Genomic DNA, 17,934 nt, shown 5'->3' on the forward strand with positions numbered 1-17,934 from the left:
ATCATTTTGAGACAAGTGTCTCCACAGAATAACACAAACTGTTCAACACAACAGACCCCAAATGTCCACTGTCTTCAGGCCATCATCTCTCAGACACTCTCTGTCCCTTGTCTCTGCTGTGAACCTCCCATCATCCATTATTTCCCAGCATGCTGCTGTTCCCAGAGGCTGCAACAGTCTCCCCCTTGTGGTTGTTCTGAGTTGGTGGTCGAGAACATACAACAAGAATCTTCATCTACGTTTGTATAAAATGTCCTCGGGTCAGTTTTCTATTAAATATGGTAAAATATTTATGAAAGTTTCCTCAGAAACTTAAAGATGCTCTGCTCTTCGACTCTTCTTCATACTGTAAATATAACATTCATTTTTCTTGTGGTTGTTTCTATTATGTCAAACTGGTGATGTTGTTTATGTACCTGCAGCAAGGAGGTGATGTTTAACCTGTTTGTTTGCAAGATGAAAGAAAACCAGAGTCATTATTCCAGTGAAGTCGGTGGAAGGATGTTTTTATTGAGCATTAAAGCAGAGACGGAGAAGTAGACACAACAGAACTTTTCTCTCTGAGATGTTTTTCTTCTCGTTACATCTGGTTTGTCACAGAGGAAATGATCCATGTGTTTGACTCATAGACTGAATATAAAGGCTTTGACCGGGATCTGCTGCTGTTATACTGCAGCGCCACCTGTTGGTCGAAAAGTAGAAAAGCCACCACCACTCTGCACCTGATGCAGAAATGAAAACTTCCCATTTTTAAGTCCAGAGTTTTGATCTTTTGTGTCAAAGACAAAACTCAATTTGTGACATGAATCCAGGATCTTTATGATTATAAACAAACATATACAGACAAACGTGCTTATACATACATGGATATATACTGAGGGACAAAGGTGTAAAATAATAAAGGCAAAGTTAAATACACTGTATGTGACTCTTGACAGAGGGTTTATATATTCTGTTGGTTTTGTGTCATTTCAATAAACACATTCTTCATGTGAATAAACACAATTGGCAGCAAGGGGGGCAATGCTTTGGGTCTGCGCGGTGGTTAGCACTGTTGCCTCACAGCCAGAAGGTTGCTGGTTTGAATCCGGGTTCAGATGGGGTCTTCCTGTGTGGAGTCTGCAGGTTCTCCCCATGTTTTCTCCATGTGCTCCAGCTTCATCTCATAAACATGCAGATTAGGGGTTGGGTAAATTGGGGACACTACATCGAGCATAGGTGTTAATGTGAGTGTGACTGGTGACCAGTCCGAGGTGCACCACAACTCCCATCCAATGTCAGCTGGGATCGGCTCCAGCTCCCCCTGCTGCCCCCAAGAGGACAAGTGGTAAAGATCGTGAACGGAGGGAAGAGGTCGAAAAAGATGCTGCAAATTCACTCAAAACAAATTTAGAAAAGTGTTGATCTAAAGTTATGTTGTCGTGAACAGAAATAATCGGCTGAGTGTGTTTGTGTTCAGAATATGTGAGTGAATAAAAGAGTGGAGGAGGTGGAGGAGCGTGAGTGTGTCTGCAGACACTGAGTCAAAGGACAGAGCAGCAGCAGATCCACTGATGATGCTGTGTCACATCCACAGGAACACACAGGGAGGATGGTGGACTGGACACTCTGTGAAAGCTGATCTCAGAGCAGCTCACTTCCTCTGATTCCTCTGGAGCTCTGTCTCCACTCTGCCTCCCAGCAACAAGGCCCAGTCAGAGCCGCTCTACACACAAGCTGCTGCTGCTGCTTCAGCCTCTGGATCCTCAGGACACAGCTCAGCCTCCGTCCATACACACTGTCCTCTTCACACTCACCACAAAGATCACCACCTGTTGAGAGAAGAAGAAATCAGTGTTACAGAGACTCACTTCATCAGCTGTGAGTCACTGATGCAGCACATCCAATAGAAAGAGCAGCAGGGACTTCAGTCCTGTTCAGAGGTGGAGCAGCTTCCTCTCTGCTTCATGTTCACGTGTTGGAATGAACACGCTAAGAGCTCAGTGTGTTTCCTCTGCATGTCAAAGTGCAGAGTGGACACCTGAGAGGTGGATTTACTGCCGTTACAGGTGAAGACATGTTTCACTGTGTGAGCACGTGCACATAAAAGGGGTGGGGTTTACTGTGTTTGACCAATCAAAGACATAGACAGTTTGACTGACAGCAGACCTCATATTTCACAACCAGGATCAAACTGTTCTGTAATAAAAATCAGAGGAGTACAAACACATGATCCAGATGAAATTAAACTCTGTTGCAGCTGCTAAATGCAGGAAGAACAGCTGGTGAAACATCTGTGATTGTGTCAATGTGTAAGTTACAGCGCCCCCTGGTGGCATTTGGTAAAAATATATTATGTGACCACGATATAATAAGAGATAAATAACTCGAGGCACGAGATCTGAATCTGTTGTTTACTAACAAGCAGAGTGGAAGAGAAGAAGATGAGAAACGTTTGAATCCCAGGATGTGTCCTTGATAATGAGCTTTAGTTTGACACACACTGTCTCACTGTCTCTGAGGACACACACTGTCTCTGAGGACACACAATGTCTCACTGACTCTGAGGTCACCGACTGACTCTGGGGACACACACTGTCTCTGAGGACACACACTGCCTCTGAGGACACACACTGACTCTGAAGAGACACACTGACTCTGAGGACACACACTGTCTCTGAGGATACACACTGTGGTGGAAACCTCTGACATCACTACTCAATAGAAACACATGGACCTGTCTTCAGGAAGCTGACTGAGGTCATCTGGTGTTTTGGTGACAGGATGAGTCTGGAGACATTGAGATGTTCTGGGTGAGTCAGAGATCCACTGAACAAACCAGACATTGATTTAAACTTCCCTTATCCTTCCCTTCAAGGAGAGTGTGCACCACACAACAGTGTAGAGTCACTGTGGTCAGTGGGCGGAGCTTTGATACGGGTTGATCTCCAACTTAACCTGGATCAGTTTCGCCGTTCATCATAAGTTACCATGGTGATTTACCTCGTTAAGAAGTGAACGAGCTTCGTAGAACTGAAATAACTGAACCTGAAGTTAACCTGATAACCACAAATCCTGCTTGGTAGCACAGACCCTGGATCTGTGATACTGACTGTGTTTAGTAAAATAATGATGAAAGCACGTGGACTGACTCCAACCATCTACTGACCTCAGAGTCTCCAGTCGATAGCCTAAACTCTGCTTTAGATCAACCAGCTCCTTCACTCCTGAGTCCTGCTGGTAGTTGTTACTCAGATCCAGTTCTCTCAGATGAGAGGGGTTTGACCTCAGAGCTGAAGCCAGAGAAGAACAGCTGATCTCTGACAGACAGCAGTTCTTCAACCTGAATAAAGGATAAAACTTAACTGTAAATTAAACTGAGCTCATGTGTGAAAATAACGGACACATATTCATGTCAGCACAGACTCATAACATGGAAGATAAATATGAAATCAGACATGTTGGACTAAAAACGAGTCCTGATTCAGTAAAAATATATTATTTGGACCCGGTCTCTGTCCTGCAGATCAGTTCAGGAAATCCAGAAGTAAACTCGGATGTCTTTAACAAGTAGCTGAATATTTAAAATGTCACAGATTATTTAATGAATGGAATCACGTTATGTATGAAGAGGAATTATAATAAATCAGAATTAAATGAGATCAATTGTGTATAAATGCTTTACTATAAATATGAGATCTACAAAAGTCAGACAGTGAACTGACCTCAGAGTCTCCAGATGACAGGTTGAACTCTGTAGAAAACCACACAGCTCCTTCACTCCTGAGTCCTGCAGCTTGTAGTTGTAGCTAAGATCCAGTTCTCTCAGATGAGAGGGGTTTGACCTCAGAGCTGAAGCCAGATAAGAACAGCTGATCTCTGACAGTCTGCAATGGTCCAACCTGAATAAATAATAATACACCTCATTGATAGAGTACTTTTTTAAAAAATTGTTCACAAAGTGCTTTGACAGCAAAGCAAGAAAAGTAAATAAAAATTTGAACCCGTAAAAGCAGCAAAATGACGAAAGAGCTAAATGAACAAGTAAATAGAAGGTTAAAATTATAAAAACACAGTAAAAACACAAAATTCCATAAATGCAAGTCTATAAAAACGGGTCTTAAGAAGTGATTTAAAAGAAGTCACTGACTCTGCCTTATCTCCCCTGGGGGCCATTCCAAAGCCAAGGGGCCCTGATGGTAAAAGCACAGTCACCATTTAGTTTTCCACCTTGACTTTGGAACAGCAGGATCCACCTGAGCATCTAAGGCTGCTTGCATGAACATACAGGCTCAATAATTCTGTGATGTAGTTTGGGTCCAGATGTTTTAAAGGTGATCAGTAAAATCTTAAAATCAATTCTAAACCGGACAGGGAGCCAATGGAGAGAAGTGAGGATCAGGTTGATGTGATGTTGCCGTTTAATACCAGTGAGAAGCTGCTGTGTTCTGAACTGGTCTGAAACTATGAGTTGTTTTCTTTACCATAAAATGAGACATTTATATTTAACTACGTTATATTTACATCAGGAGCGGGTCCTCTCTACAGAGGCAGCCATGTTTTTTACAGTATCCCAGACTGGACAAACTTAACCTTTCGAGCTTCTATGACGACTGAAGCTACCACAGGTTCTCTTTCATGTTTGGTGGGGGGGTGAGGTGAGGGGTCTTCAGCTGCAACATGACACTTCACCACTAGATTTCACCCAATTCTACAAACTGAACCTTTAACAATAAAACATGATGGCTGACCTCAGAGTCTTCAGTCGACAGGTTGGACTCTGTAGAAAACCACACAGCTCCTCCACTGCTGAGTCCTGTAGGTTCTTGTTACCACTCAGGTCAAGTTCTCTCAGATGAGATGGGTTTGACCTCAGAGCTGAAGCCAGAGAAGAACAGCTGATCTCTGACAGTCTGCAGCTCTGCAACCTGAATAAAGGATACATCTAAACTGTAAATTAAACTGATTTCATGTGTGAAAATAACAGACAAATATTCATGTCAGCACAGACTCATAACATGGAAGATAAATATGAAATCAGACATGTTGGACAAATAACGAGTCCTGATTCAGTAAAAATATATTATTTGGACCTGGTCTCTGTCCTGCAGATCAGTTTAGAAAATCCAGAACTGAACTCAGATGTTTTTTAACAAGTAGCTGAATATTGAAAATGTTACAGATTATTTAATGAATGGAATCACGTTATGTATGAAGAGGAATTATATTAAATTAGAATTAAACGAGATCAATTGGGTATGAATGCTGTATTATAGATAAGAGATATACAAGAGTCAGTCAGTGAACTGACCTCAGAGTCTCCAGTCGACAGGTTGGACTCTGTAGAAAATGACACAGCTCCTTCACTCCTGAGTCCTGCAGCTTGTAGTTGTAGCTCAGATCCAGTTTTTTCAGATGATAGGGGTTTGACCTCAGAGCTGAAGCCAGATAAGAACAGCTGATCTCTGACAGTCTGCAATGATCCAACCTGAATAAATAATAATACACTTAATTGATAGAGTACTTTTTAAAAACAGAGTTCACAAAGTGCTTTGACAGCAAAGCAAGAAAAGTAAATAAAAACTTGAACCCATAAAAGCAGTAAAATGACAAAAGAGCTAAATGAACAAGTAAATAGAAGGTGAGAATTATAAAAACACAGTAAAAACGCAAAATCACATTAAAGCAAGTCTATAAAAACTGGTCTAAAGAAGTCACTGACTCTGCCTTATCTCCCCAGGGGGCAGTTCCAAAGGCGAGGGGCCCTGATGTTAAAGAACGGTCACCGTTTAGTTTTCAACCTTGACTTAAGAACAGCAGGATCCACCTGAGCATCTAAGGCTGCGTGCATGAACAAGCGGTCTCAATAATTCTGTGATGTAGTTTGGGTCCAGATGCTTTAAAGGTGATCAGTAAATCGTAAAATTTGTTCTGTCAGTTTAACGCGTTATTAACGGCGTTAACGCAAACCCATTTTAACGCCATCAATTTTTTTATCGCGAGATTAACGCAGAGCTGCCAACTCTCACGCTTTCGCCGTGTGACACACGCTTTTGCATGTTGGTGGTTGACTAAGTCACAATAATTTTTTAAAACATCATCATATCAGGCTGTCATGAAGAACAATGAGCGGGCGAGTGTGTGTGTGTCTGTGTGTGTGTGAGGTTCCAGATAGCGCACCGTAGCCCCGCCCCCTGCCCCCGCGCACTCGCTCAGGGAGACACAGTGAGATCAGAGATCAGTGACTGACTGCTTCTTAACTATGGAAACAGTGAAAACACAGAGTTTCTCTGGTCTCAGCTGATCAGAGATCAGCGCCTCAGCTTCTCGATCAGAGCAGAAGCTGCAGTTGGTTTCTATCGAGCTTCAGTATCTGTGTTCAGCTCCAGTCTGACCTGCTCTCGCTTTTTGTTTTAATATTTTGCCAAATAAAATATATATTTTTAAGCTACTAGGCTGCAGCTATATGTTTTTATTTATTTCAAAATAGGGTACTTCTTATTTCATACATTTCCACAAATATGGGGAGGACTCAAATAGCCCTACATAGTTCTGTGTTTAATTGGTTTTAAAGTAGGCCGACACTTGCCTGTGTATTTTGTTTGTTTGTTATTTTGTTGCTTGTCTGTTTGAGAGGCCTGACTGCTATGTTCACAGCAAACTTGAAAAAAAGAAAATACTAAGCCATGGTTTAACTGCACTATAGGCTGAGTCCTTGTTTACCTGAAATGTGCACTTTATAATTTTATTTTGTACCGCCCTGTTTGGCAATGTTGTTTTTCAATAGAATAAAACACTTGCATAAAGCAAGCCAATCCAATTTCCATGTTGATAGACCATTAAAACCCCCAAAAAATTATGGAGAAAACATTAATGAAGGGACATTAAGAATAGATACAAATTTGCGATTAATCACGATTAATTTTTAGTTAACTATGACATAAATGCGATTAATCGCGATTAAATATTTTAATCGTTTGACAGCACTACTTAAAATCAATTTAAAAATGGATAGGGAGCCAATGGAGAGAAGCGAGGATCAGGGAAATGTGATGTTGCTGTTTAATACTAGTGAGAAGATGCTGTGTTCTGAACTGGTCTGAAACTATGAGTTGTTTTCTTTACCATAAAATGAGACATTTATATTTAACTACGTTATATTTACATCAGGAGCGGGTCCTCTCTACAGAGGCAGCCATGTTTTTTACTGTAGCCCAGACTGGACCAACTTAGCCTTTTGAGTGTTTCTATGATAACTGAAGCTACCACAGGTGCTCTTCCATGTTGTTCAGCTGCAACATGACACTTTACCGCTAGATATCACCCAATTCTACACACTGAACCTTTAACAATAAAACATGTTGCCTGACTTCAGAGTCTCCAGTCTACAGGTTGGACTCTGTAGAAAACCACACAGCTCCTTCACTGCTGAGTCCTTCAGGTCGTTGTCACCAGTCAGCTCCAGTTCTCTCAGATGAGATGGGTTTGACCTCAGAGCTGAAGCCAGAGAAGAACAGGTGATCTCTGACAGTCTGCAGCTCTGCAACCTGAATAAAAGATAGATCTAAACTGTGAATTAAACTGATTTCATGTGTGAAAATAACATACAAATATTCATGTCAGCACAGACTCATAACATGGAAGATAAATATGAAATCAGACATGTTGGACTATAAAACGAGTCCTGAATCAGTAAAAATATATAATATTTGGAGCCGGTCTCTGTCCTGCAGATTAGTTTAGGAAATCCAGAACTGAACTTAGATGTTTTTAACAAGGAGCTGAATATTTAAAATGTCACAGATTTTTTAATGAATGGAATCACTTTCAATGAAATTATATTAAATTAGAATTTAATGAGATGAATTGGGTATACATCTGTATTATAGATATGAGATTTACAAAAGTCAGTCAGTGAACTGACCTCAGAGTCTCCAGTCGACAGGTTGGACTCTGTAGAAAACCACACAGCTCCTTCACTCCTGAGTCCTGCAGCTTGTAGTTGTAGCTCAGATCCAGTTTTTTCAGATGACAGGGGTTTGACCTCAGAGCTGAAGCCAGATAAGAACAGCTGATCTTTGACAGTCTGCAATGATCCAACCTGAATAAATAATAATACACTTAATTGATAGAGTACTTTTTAAAAACAGAGTGCACAAAGTGCTTTGACAGCAAAGCAAGAAAAGTAAATAAAAACTTGAACCCATAAAAGCAGTAAAATGACTATATAGGTAAATAAAAGGTGAACATGATAGAAACGCAGTAAAAATACATCACATTAAAGCAAGTCTATAAAAATGGGTTTTAAGAAGTGATTTGTCACTGAGTCTCTCTTATCTCCTCAGCCGTTCCAAAGCCAAGGGGCCCTGATGGTAAAAGCATGGTAATGGTTTAGTTTTCAACCTGGACTTTGGAACAGCAGGATCCACCTGAGGATCTAAGGCTGCTTGCAGGAACGTACAGGCTCAATAATTCTGTGATGTAGTTGGGGTCAGATGCTTAAAAAGTGATCATTAAAATCTTAAAATCAATTCTAAAAGGGAAAGGGAGCCAATGGAGAGAAGCAAGGATCAGGGAGATGTGATGTTGCCATTTAATAACAGTGAGAAGCAGCTGTGTACTGAACCGGTTGGAAACTAAATGTTGTTATCTTTACCCTAAAATGAGAAATTTATATTTAACTACATTATATTAACATACTTTATATTTACATCAGGAACGGGTCCTCTCTACAGAGGCAGCCCTGTTTTTGTACAGTAGCCCAGACTGGACAAACTAAACCTTTTGAGTTTCTATGACAACTGAAGCTTCAACAGGTTCTCTTTCATGTCTGGAAATGGGGGGGAGTGGAGGGGTGATCAGCTGCAACATGACACTTCACCACTAGATGTCACTAAATTCTACACATTAAAGCATGGTGTCTGACCTAAGAGTCTCCAGTCCACAGGTTGAACTCTGTAGAAAACCACACAGCTCCTTCACTCCTGAGTCCTGCAGGTCGTTGTTACTCAGATCAAGTTCTCTCAGATGAGAGGGGTTTGACCTCAGAGCTGAAACCAGAGAAGAAAAGCTGATCTCTGACAGTCTGCAGCCCCCCAACCTGAATAAAGGATAAAACTTAAATGTAAATTAAACTGAGCTCATGTGTGAAAATAACATGTCAGCACAGACTCATAACATGGAAGATAAATATGAAATCAGACATGTTGGACTAAAAACGAGTCCTGATTCAGTAAAAATATATTATTTGGACCCGGAAATCCAGAACTAGAATCAGATAAGATAACAAGTAGCTGAATATTTAAAATGTCACAGATTAATTTATGAATGGATTCAAGTTTTGTTTGAAGAGAAATTATGTAAAATTAGAATAAATGAGATCAATTGTGTTTAAATGCTTCATTATAGATATGGGATCTACAAAAGTCAGTCAGTGAACTGACCTCAGAGCCTTCAGTCGACATGTTGGACTCTGTAGAAAAATACACAGCTCCTTCACTCCTGAGTCCTGCAGGTTATTGTTTCTACTCAGATCCAGTTCTCTCAGATGAGAGGGGTTTGACCTCAGAGCTGAAGCCAGAGAAATACAGCTGATCTCTGACAGGCTGCAGCTCCACAACCTGAATTAAGAAATATTAATATTTGAATGTGTTCTCCTGTTGTTGTGGATCGTCATCATGTCAACACAGACTCTCAACATGCTGCTGACCTCAGTCCAGTCTGTGTCCTGAAGATAAATATCAGATCAGACATGTTGGACCATTGTTTTTCATTCATCATTTTCTTCTCTGTGTGTTGATCACTGAGCAGGTTTGTGTAATTAAACACTGTTTAAAGTAGGGATGGCTCCTGACAGTCACTTCCTGTTTGTTTCTATACTTATCAACAGTCCATCGTGTTTCAATAAGAATGTGTCTTATTTTGAAAACCTGAGGAGGACTAGTGCTCGGCCTCAGTTCACATGTTATTTACTGACACTTTCTTAGTGATCAGGAGCAGGTGAGTGCAGGTGAATGGAGTTGATGAGGTGGACGTGACTGACAGCATGGGTGAGTGACAGATGACTGAGGGACAGTGAGCAGAGCAGAACTGAAAACATTTAAATAAATAATGACCAAATAAGAAAGAAAGTTTTAAAAGTGAAGAAGGATTTAAGGACCTCAGAGTCTCCAGGCCACAGTTTGGACTCTCCAGTCCAGAACACAGCAGCTTCACTCCTGAATCCTTCAGGTTGTTGTTAGTCAGATCCAGTTCTTTCAGATGTGAGGGGTCTGACTTCAGAGCTGAGGCCACAACTTCACAGTGAGTCTCTGATAGTTGACAACCACAGAGTCTGTATATAAAGAAAATATATCTGTTAGAATAAAATCAGACAACACAACATTCATGCAAAACGTGATCATGTGACCCTCACCCTGGTAAATCCCATGTTTGTCTCATGAACATGTTAAAAACTCCTCAAGAGAATCCTTTCAGATTTGGTTCAAGCATTCATTCAGACTGACAGAGAAACTCATTGGATTCAGGTGGTCAAAGGTCAAAGGTCAAGGTCACACAACATGTTTCTGTCCTCTTGAACATGATGTCTCAAGTCTGTCTTTAGGGGATTTCTTCACATTTTGACCAGTTGGACTCGAAGATAAACTGATTAGATTTCAGTGGTCAAGGGTCAAAGGTCACAGTAATCTCATATTATTGTGAAGGCAACATGTCAGGAACCTGGAGTGCACTGGAGTGCAACTGACACTGCACTTGTTGGTGGTGGCGTACAAACGCAGGGTGGTAATTCTAGTTTGACCAGAAAGAAGAATAAACAATATTTCCAGTTCTGCTTCTTCAGTTTAATGGAACAGTCAGTGATTCTCATCCTAAACACAGAGAAGATGTGATTTATCTGATTAATCACCGTTTCTAAATGCCTAAAAAATCCCCTTTATCTCTGTATATTGTTGTGTTGTGTGAAAGTTAATGACAAAAGGTGGATATATACATTTAACATTAGTTTTTTTATTGATCACAAGTCCAAATGATAGTTATTAAGTTTGAAAAATAAAATAAAAAATCTAACGAAATGTGTCTGCCTCTGAGAACCTTTATCCTAAACAATTGGAGCCTTTGCTCTTTCTTTATTAAAACTTCTTTCTTTTCTTTTTGTAAATCAAAAAAACAACCAAACCTTTACATAACTAAATGTGAACGTGAAATCTGAATCTGAGCCCATCTGCAGAAGCAGTGTCGAGCCAGTTCACACTTAAAAAGAATGAGTTCCAAGTTCAGTTCATGCTGTAAAAAATGTACTAGTTCACATTCACTGTTGATGATTCACTGGGATGATTCAGGTGACAAAGGTCCGGTCATGTGTTTGTTTCTGAATCGATGGAGTCAGATCATGTCTAAGTGTCGCTCATTTTAACAATGAGTCCTAACTGTGAGCGTCTCGTGCTGGACTCATAAACTGTGGAATCAAACCAAATATGAGTGACTTCAGGTCAGGGCCGGGTCTAGACAGGCATGTATGAGGGGGCAGCCACAAATCTTGAGGGGGCATTGTGCCTAACCCTAACCCTAACCCTATTTAGTTTGAGGGGGCACAACATTTATTTGAGGGGGCCAGGCCCCTTCTTGCCCCTGCCTAGACCCGGCCCTGCTTCAGGTCCTGATCAGTTCCTGATAACTTGTGATGAGTGTTTATTAGTTCCAGTGAGAGCAGAGTGGAAGAGGACACAGAAACTCCAGCTCGGTCACAGCTGCAGCTTCTGCTCTGATCATGAAGCAGCTGATCACTGATCAGCTGAGACCAGAGAAACTCTGTGTTTCACTTCTACAAAGTCACTGAGCGGCTGCTTCACATGAACGAGATCTGATTTCACTGCGTGTGTCGCTCTGAGCGAGTGAGTTTGGAGGGGGTTCATGGAGCGGCTCATTCTGCATCTTATGCGTTAATTTGTTAAAATAATAAACACGTTAATTCCACAAATGAATCATCCCACGCCCTTATAAATAGATAGAGAAATAAATATACAGCAAACTCCAGCACAGTGATCACTTGGATTTCACACTCCTCATCTCATCTAGTTGATCTTATATGTCAATTAAAAATTAAATTAAAATTAAAAAATTTCAAGAACCACTCATCTCCACTGATTGAACATGTTATTGGTCATGTCTGGACTCACCGAGCCTTCCTGCAGTTCCTCACAGCTGGGATCAGTCTCCGTCGACCCTGGTCTGATGTGTTGAACTTCTTCAGGTCCAATTCATCCAGAACCTCCTCTGACATCTGCAGCATGTAGGCCAGAGCTGAGCAGTGGATCTCAGAGAGTTTCTCCTTCGATCTGTTCTCTGACGTTAGGAACTGTTGCATCTGCTGATGAACTGAGTGGTCGTTCATCTCAGTCAGACAGTGGAAGATGTTGATGCTTCTGTCAGGAGAAATGTCATCACTCTTCATCTCCTTCAGGTTGTTGATGATTCTCTGGATGATCTTTGAAGTGTTCCCTGTCCGAGCCAGCAGGCCTCCTAAGACTCTCTGGATGATCTTTGGATTGTTCCCTGTCCGACCCAGCAGGCCTCCTAAGACTCTCCTGTTGGTCTTCAGACTGAGGCCGTGAAAGAAGCGAACAAACAGGTCCAGATGGCCATTTTTACTGGTGAGGGATTTCTCCATGGTTCTGTTCAGGAGGTCATCAAGGGAAAGAGTACTGTTTGTGTTCCCATATGTTCCCAAGAAGTTGTTGAGTTCTTCTGTGTTCCTCTTGGTGTAACAGTGGAACATGTAGACTGCAGCCAGAAACTCCTGAACGCTCAGATGAACAAAGCAGTAGACTGATTTCTGGAAGATCACACACTCTCTTCTGAAGATCTCAGTACAAACTCCTGAGTACACCGAGGCCTCTGTGACATTAAGACCACACCGCTCCAGGTCTTCTTGGTAGAACATGATGTTTCCTTCCTCCAGATTTTTAAGTGCCAGCCTCCCCAGCTTCAGGAGAACGTCCCTGTCAACCCTGTGTTGAGACAGCTCCTGCTGTGGAGTCGTCTCATGTCCCTCACTGTACTTGTTGTTCTTCCTCTTTGTCTGAACCAGCAGGAAGTGTGAGTACAGGTCAGTCAGGGTCTTGGGCACCTCTCCTCTCTGGTCTGTGGTCAACATGTGCTCCAGAACTGTAGCACTGATCCAGCAGAAGACTGGGATTTGACACATGATGTGGAGGCTCCTGGACGTCTTGATGTGTGAGATGATTCTGCTGCACAGCTCTTCATCACTGAATGTCCTCCTGAAGTACTCCTCCTTCTGGGCGTCAGTGAAGCCTCGTACTTCTGTGACCCTGTCAACACATGCCAGAGGAATCTGATTGGCCGCCGCAGGTCTGGAGGTTATCCAGACGAGAGCTGAGGGAAGCAGATTCCCCCGGATGAGGTTTGTCAGCAGCACGTTGACTGATGACCTCTGTGTGACCTCAGACACAAGCTTCCTGTCGTTGAAGTCCAGAGAAAGTCGACTTTCATCCAGGCCGTCAAAGATGAACAAAGGTTTATAGACAGTGAGCGTCTCTGCCGTGAGCTTCTGTAACGCTGGATGGAAAACATGGAGCAGCGTGAGAAGACTGTGCTGCTGGTCCTTCACCAGGTTCAGCTCCCTGAACGAAAGCACAGTCAGCAGACCCACATCCTGGTTCTCTAAACCCTCTGCCCAGTCCAGAGTGAACTTCTGCACCGAGAAGGTTTTTCCAACTCCAGCGACGCCGTTGGTCAGGACGACTCTGATGCTGCTCTGCTGGTCAGTGGAGGCTTTAAAGATGTCGTGGCACTTGATGGGAGTGTTGTGGAGGCTCTTCATCTTGGAAGCCTTCTCAAGCTGCCTCACCTCATGTTGAGTATTAACCTCTTCACTCTGTCCCTCTCTGATATACAGCTCAGTGTAGATCCTGTACAGGAAGGATTTACTTCCTGTTTCATCACTTCCTTCAGTCACATGTTCACATCTCCTCCTCACACTGAGCTTATGTTCATCTACAACCTCCTGCAGACCATGATCTGCTGAAAGACAAGAAACAATGTGAGAGACAGAGAATCTGAGAATCTGCTGATTGATTCATCAGATACAGAAAAACTACAGAAAATAAAAGCTTTTTAACTTTGTGCTTTTCTAATTATGTTAAATGTTGATGCTGTAGGAAGGAACAAAATAAAACCACATGTGCTGTTGTCAGAAGTGAAGACATCAGCAGACACATGTACAGTGCTGCTCTGACCGGCTGTCTGACCTCCAGCTCCTGTTCTGGGTCTTTTTCCACACTGGGGACAGGAGGAGTCTCCTGAAGAACCAGACTGGTCCCAGTGTGAGGTGATGCATTGTCGGTAGAACCAGTGTCCACAGCTGGTGGAGACTGGATCCTTCAGGACGTCCTGACACGAAGCACAGCAGGACGACTGCTCCTCCTCAGAAACATGACTCCTCTTCCTCTCCCTGTGAAGACATGTCCTGATAACTCACATGTCACAGTCACAGGTTGTCATTACTTCTGTCAAGGAAGTTTTGTTTTCACCCAGTGTGTTTGTGTTTTGGTTGTTTGTTCGTTATTGGGATTATAAAACACCACTGAACAGATTACCAGTAAATTTGGTGGAAGGATGTGGTCTGTAAACCAGATTCGGGGGGGGGGGGGGGATTTGGTCAGATCCAAATAAAAATGAGTCTCTAGTGAATTTCAAAGTGGTTTCCTAATGAGCGTGTTGATTCTTATTGGAGGTCTGAGCTCTTTGAGTGATTCTGAGCGATTAGTCACCAACTTCAATGAAGCTGTGTCCTAATGCAGGGGCCACACTAGAGGAAACTAGATCCTCTTCAGAGCAGGTCACATTAGAAACAGTCTCTTACTCTGTGTGTGAGGGTCCAGGTTCATTACTGAACTCTGGAGGATGTCTCATGGACTGGTCACTCTTCAGAGACAAACAGCTGAACACTGGAGACTCTGCTCCCTCCTCTTCCTCCTCATAACCACTCATCTTCAATCTGAGAGGAAAAACACTGTGAGCTCAAACACACACAATGATGCCAGGTAAATAAACTCAGTGTTTCTTCAAATATAACAGAGTCAACCCTCCTACACTGTGTCCTTGTTGTCACGTAACCTGAGACAGTTGTAGGTTTAATGTGTTGGACTCAGCCAATCACAGCGTCGAGTCAAAATTCACAGACAGAAGTTCCTCCTGAATCTTCTTCTCTCTAAAGTCCACGTGTAGAAAACGGACTCAGAGTCTGTGACAGTAAAATAATATGAATGAATAATATTAATGTTGCTGAAAACTCACCAGCCTCAGACTTCACGTTTCCTCCGTCTATTATTTACAGTTAAAACAAAGTCTGAACTCACTGGCTGCTCCTCCCTGCTTTTACTGGAGATCACGTGACTCTCTCTGTGTGTGTGTGTGTGTGTGTGTGTGTGTGTGTGTGTGTGTGTGTGTGAGTCATGTCCCGGTTTGTGACGCAGTTTAAACATGTGTCTCATAAACTGTAGAGAATCAAACAAACACAAAGTAAACGTCGGTCCTGTCCGTGTCCTGATAACTTGTTATCCATGTTTCTGTTAAAGTGTAAAGTGTTAAGATTTTAAATCTATGTTTGTCTTTGTGTGTGTGTTTGTGTGTCTGTGGAGATAACTGAACTCTAAACAAATGCAGTATGCTAGACGGGGGTGGGGGCAGAGGCAGTTTGGGTCGAATATGTGGAAAATATGTTCACACAATGGCTTTTATTAGCCGTTGCTGGCTGATGTTAATCTTGAAGTTGGTTAGTGTGTGTGTGTGTGTGTGTGTGTGTGTGTGTGTGTCTGTGTGTGTGTGTTTGTGTGTGTGTGTTTGCGTCATCACAGATCGCAGTTCAGTCTCGCACCTGTCTGATAATGCAAAAATTCAAGCGGCTGCCCCAGGTTCTGAAGGGTGGATAAGAAATGCGTTGTTTTATCTGGAAAATGATTACTGATAAAAGAACACAACAAATCTATGTGTGATCAGCAGACGAGTGTTAACAGCAGGTGTGAGAGTGAGACAGTAAAACTTTCAGAAAGTTGCGTTCACACTCACCTGCTCACTTTCTTCCTTCTGCTCTTCCCAGTGAAATTAGAGTCTGAGACTTCCCTGTTCTCATGCTCCTCCTCCCTGTTGAACCAGTTCACTCTTGAAAACAAACAGTTCTCAGTCCAGTTCATACACATGAAAATGAACTGGGTCACCTTCACAATTCATTTTTTATTGGGTTGGTATTTAGTTAATAATGATCATTGATCCACATCTTCACTTTAACACTGAGTCCTGACTGTGAGCGTCTCCTGTTACTGATCCATACGGTGGCCCTGAGAGCTCAACGAACAGCAAGTTAAGAAAACACATGCAAGTTAAGAAAACATCTTCATCAAGTTCACAACAAAACACAACACATTACAGAAACGCACAACAAATAGACAAACGCGCTGCAAATAGAGAAACGCGCTGCAAATAGAGAAACGCGCTGCAAATAGAGAAGAAACGACAACGGAAGTGTTTCCAGAGCACAGCTAAAAGTGATGGACACTGCTGCCACAGCAGACACAAAAACGTCCAATATACAATACAAATTCGGTTCCACACAGGGGTCGATCACCTCTTCAGCCCCTCTGTGTGTGTGTGTGTGTGTGTTTGTGTGTGTGTGTGTGTGTGTGAGTAGCGAGCGCACCGAGTCCCCGACCCCGCCCCCTCGCTCAGAAGTGGGGGCAAAATGTCTCTTTCGACAGTAAAGGTTTCCTACCCCTGCACACTATGGACAATACATTGCCTCACAAACAGGGACTTGCTTGTTAGCGCTGTTTATTCAGTTTAACAGGAGAAGACGGCATGTCTCTAGATCGGACCATCTTCCTGCTCAGAGCTCACTGTGGATCTCTCTGAGCGAGTGGGCGGGGTCGGAGCGCCGGGACACACACACATACACACGCAAACGCACACACACACACACACACACACACACACACACACACTCACACACACACACACACACACACACACATACACACACACACACACTCGCCCGCTCCTGGTATTTCATGATGGCCTGATACAATGATGATTTAAAAAATGAACGTGACGTTCACTCACGTTCATCGTTACGTTCACGTTAATAATATGAAAACGGATTCGTTAAGTTCAGCGTTCGCGAAACATATGCACAACGCTGTACTGTACAGCCACTGCAGAGGGGCTGAAGAGCCACCTGCGGCTCCAGAGCCGCGGGTGGCAGACCCCTGTGTGAAACTGAATTTGTATGGTGTATTGGACGTTTTTATGTCTGCTGTGGCAGCAGTGTCCATCACTCTTAGCTGTCCTCTGGAAACACTTCCGTTGTGTTTTCTCCTCTATTTGCAGCGCGTTTCATTATTTGCAGCGCGTTTGTCTATTTGCTGCGCATTTGTCTATTTGCTGCGCGTTTCTGTAATGTGTTGTGTTGTGTTGTGAACTTGATGAAGATGTTTTCTTACTTTGCTTGTGTTTTGTCAACTTGCATGTGTTTTCTTAACTTGCATGTGTTTTCTTAACTTGCTGTTCGTTGAGCTCTCAGGGCCACCGTAGATCCAGGATCAAGACCTGATGTCTTTTCAGCCGATATTTGGCCACCAGGGAGCAGCAGAACAACCTGACATGAGTATAATAATAATAATAATAATAGTATTAACCAGGGATAACATCATCTATATTACACAGCATCCTGTAAATCTAATAAACAGACGAAAACCTTTTTTAGTTTTTCAAAAGGAAATATTTATTGAAAATGCAAATGTTCATTTTTATAATACAACTCCTCTTTAAAACATTCAGTGTTTGATCTGAACAAACACCGAAAGAAGTTTGGTCCACAGAGAAACATGCATCTATAACGCTCCACCGGGCTCTCCCTGTATTTTTTGTCATCGATTATTGAAC

At 42.4% G+C, this 17,934-nt stretch overlaps 1 protein-coding gene across 1 annotated transcript in view; it reads right to left on the reverse strand.

The window, feature by feature from the left end:
• The window catches only part of LOC128442545 (protein NLRC5), a 145,106-nt gene extending 128,681 nt beyond the window's left edge, over positions 1 to 16,425 (reverse strand). Inside the window, exons 1-11 of the mRNA XM_053425049.1 lie at positions 16,066 to 16,425; positions 14,861 to 14,995; positions 14,235 to 14,449; positions 12,156 to 14,016; positions 10,139 to 10,312; positions 9,423 to 9,599; positions 8,906 to 9,079; positions 7,904 to 8,080; positions 7,350 to 7,526; positions 5,291 to 5,467; positions 4,731 to 4,907 (exon numbers count right to left, since the gene is read on the reverse strand). Of these exons, the coding sequence (XP_053281024.1) occupies positions 4,731 to 4,907; positions 5,291 to 5,467; positions 7,350 to 7,526; positions 7,904 to 8,080; positions 8,906 to 9,079; positions 9,423 to 9,599; positions 10,139 to 10,312; positions 12,156 to 14,016; positions 14,235 to 14,449; positions 14,861 to 14,995; positions 16,066 to 16,196 (3,575 nt within the window). The 5' untranslated portion in view covers positions 16,197 to 16,425. The remainder of the gene's footprint in view (positions 1 to 4,730; positions 4,908 to 5,290; positions 5,468 to 7,349; positions 7,527 to 7,903; positions 8,081 to 8,905; positions 9,080 to 9,422; positions 9,600 to 10,138; positions 10,313 to 12,155; positions 14,017 to 14,234; positions 14,450 to 14,860; positions 14,996 to 16,065) is intronic.
• Positions 16,426 to 17,934: the final 1,509 nt, after the last annotated feature.

Source organism: Pleuronectes platessa, chromosome 1 (genome assembly GCF_947347685.1).
Source record: "Pleuronectes platessa chromosome 1, fPlePla1.1, whole genome shotgun sequence".
Taxonomy (NCBI): Eukaryota; Metazoa; Chordata; class Actinopteri; order Pleuronectiformes; family Pleuronectidae; genus Pleuronectes; species Pleuronectes platessa.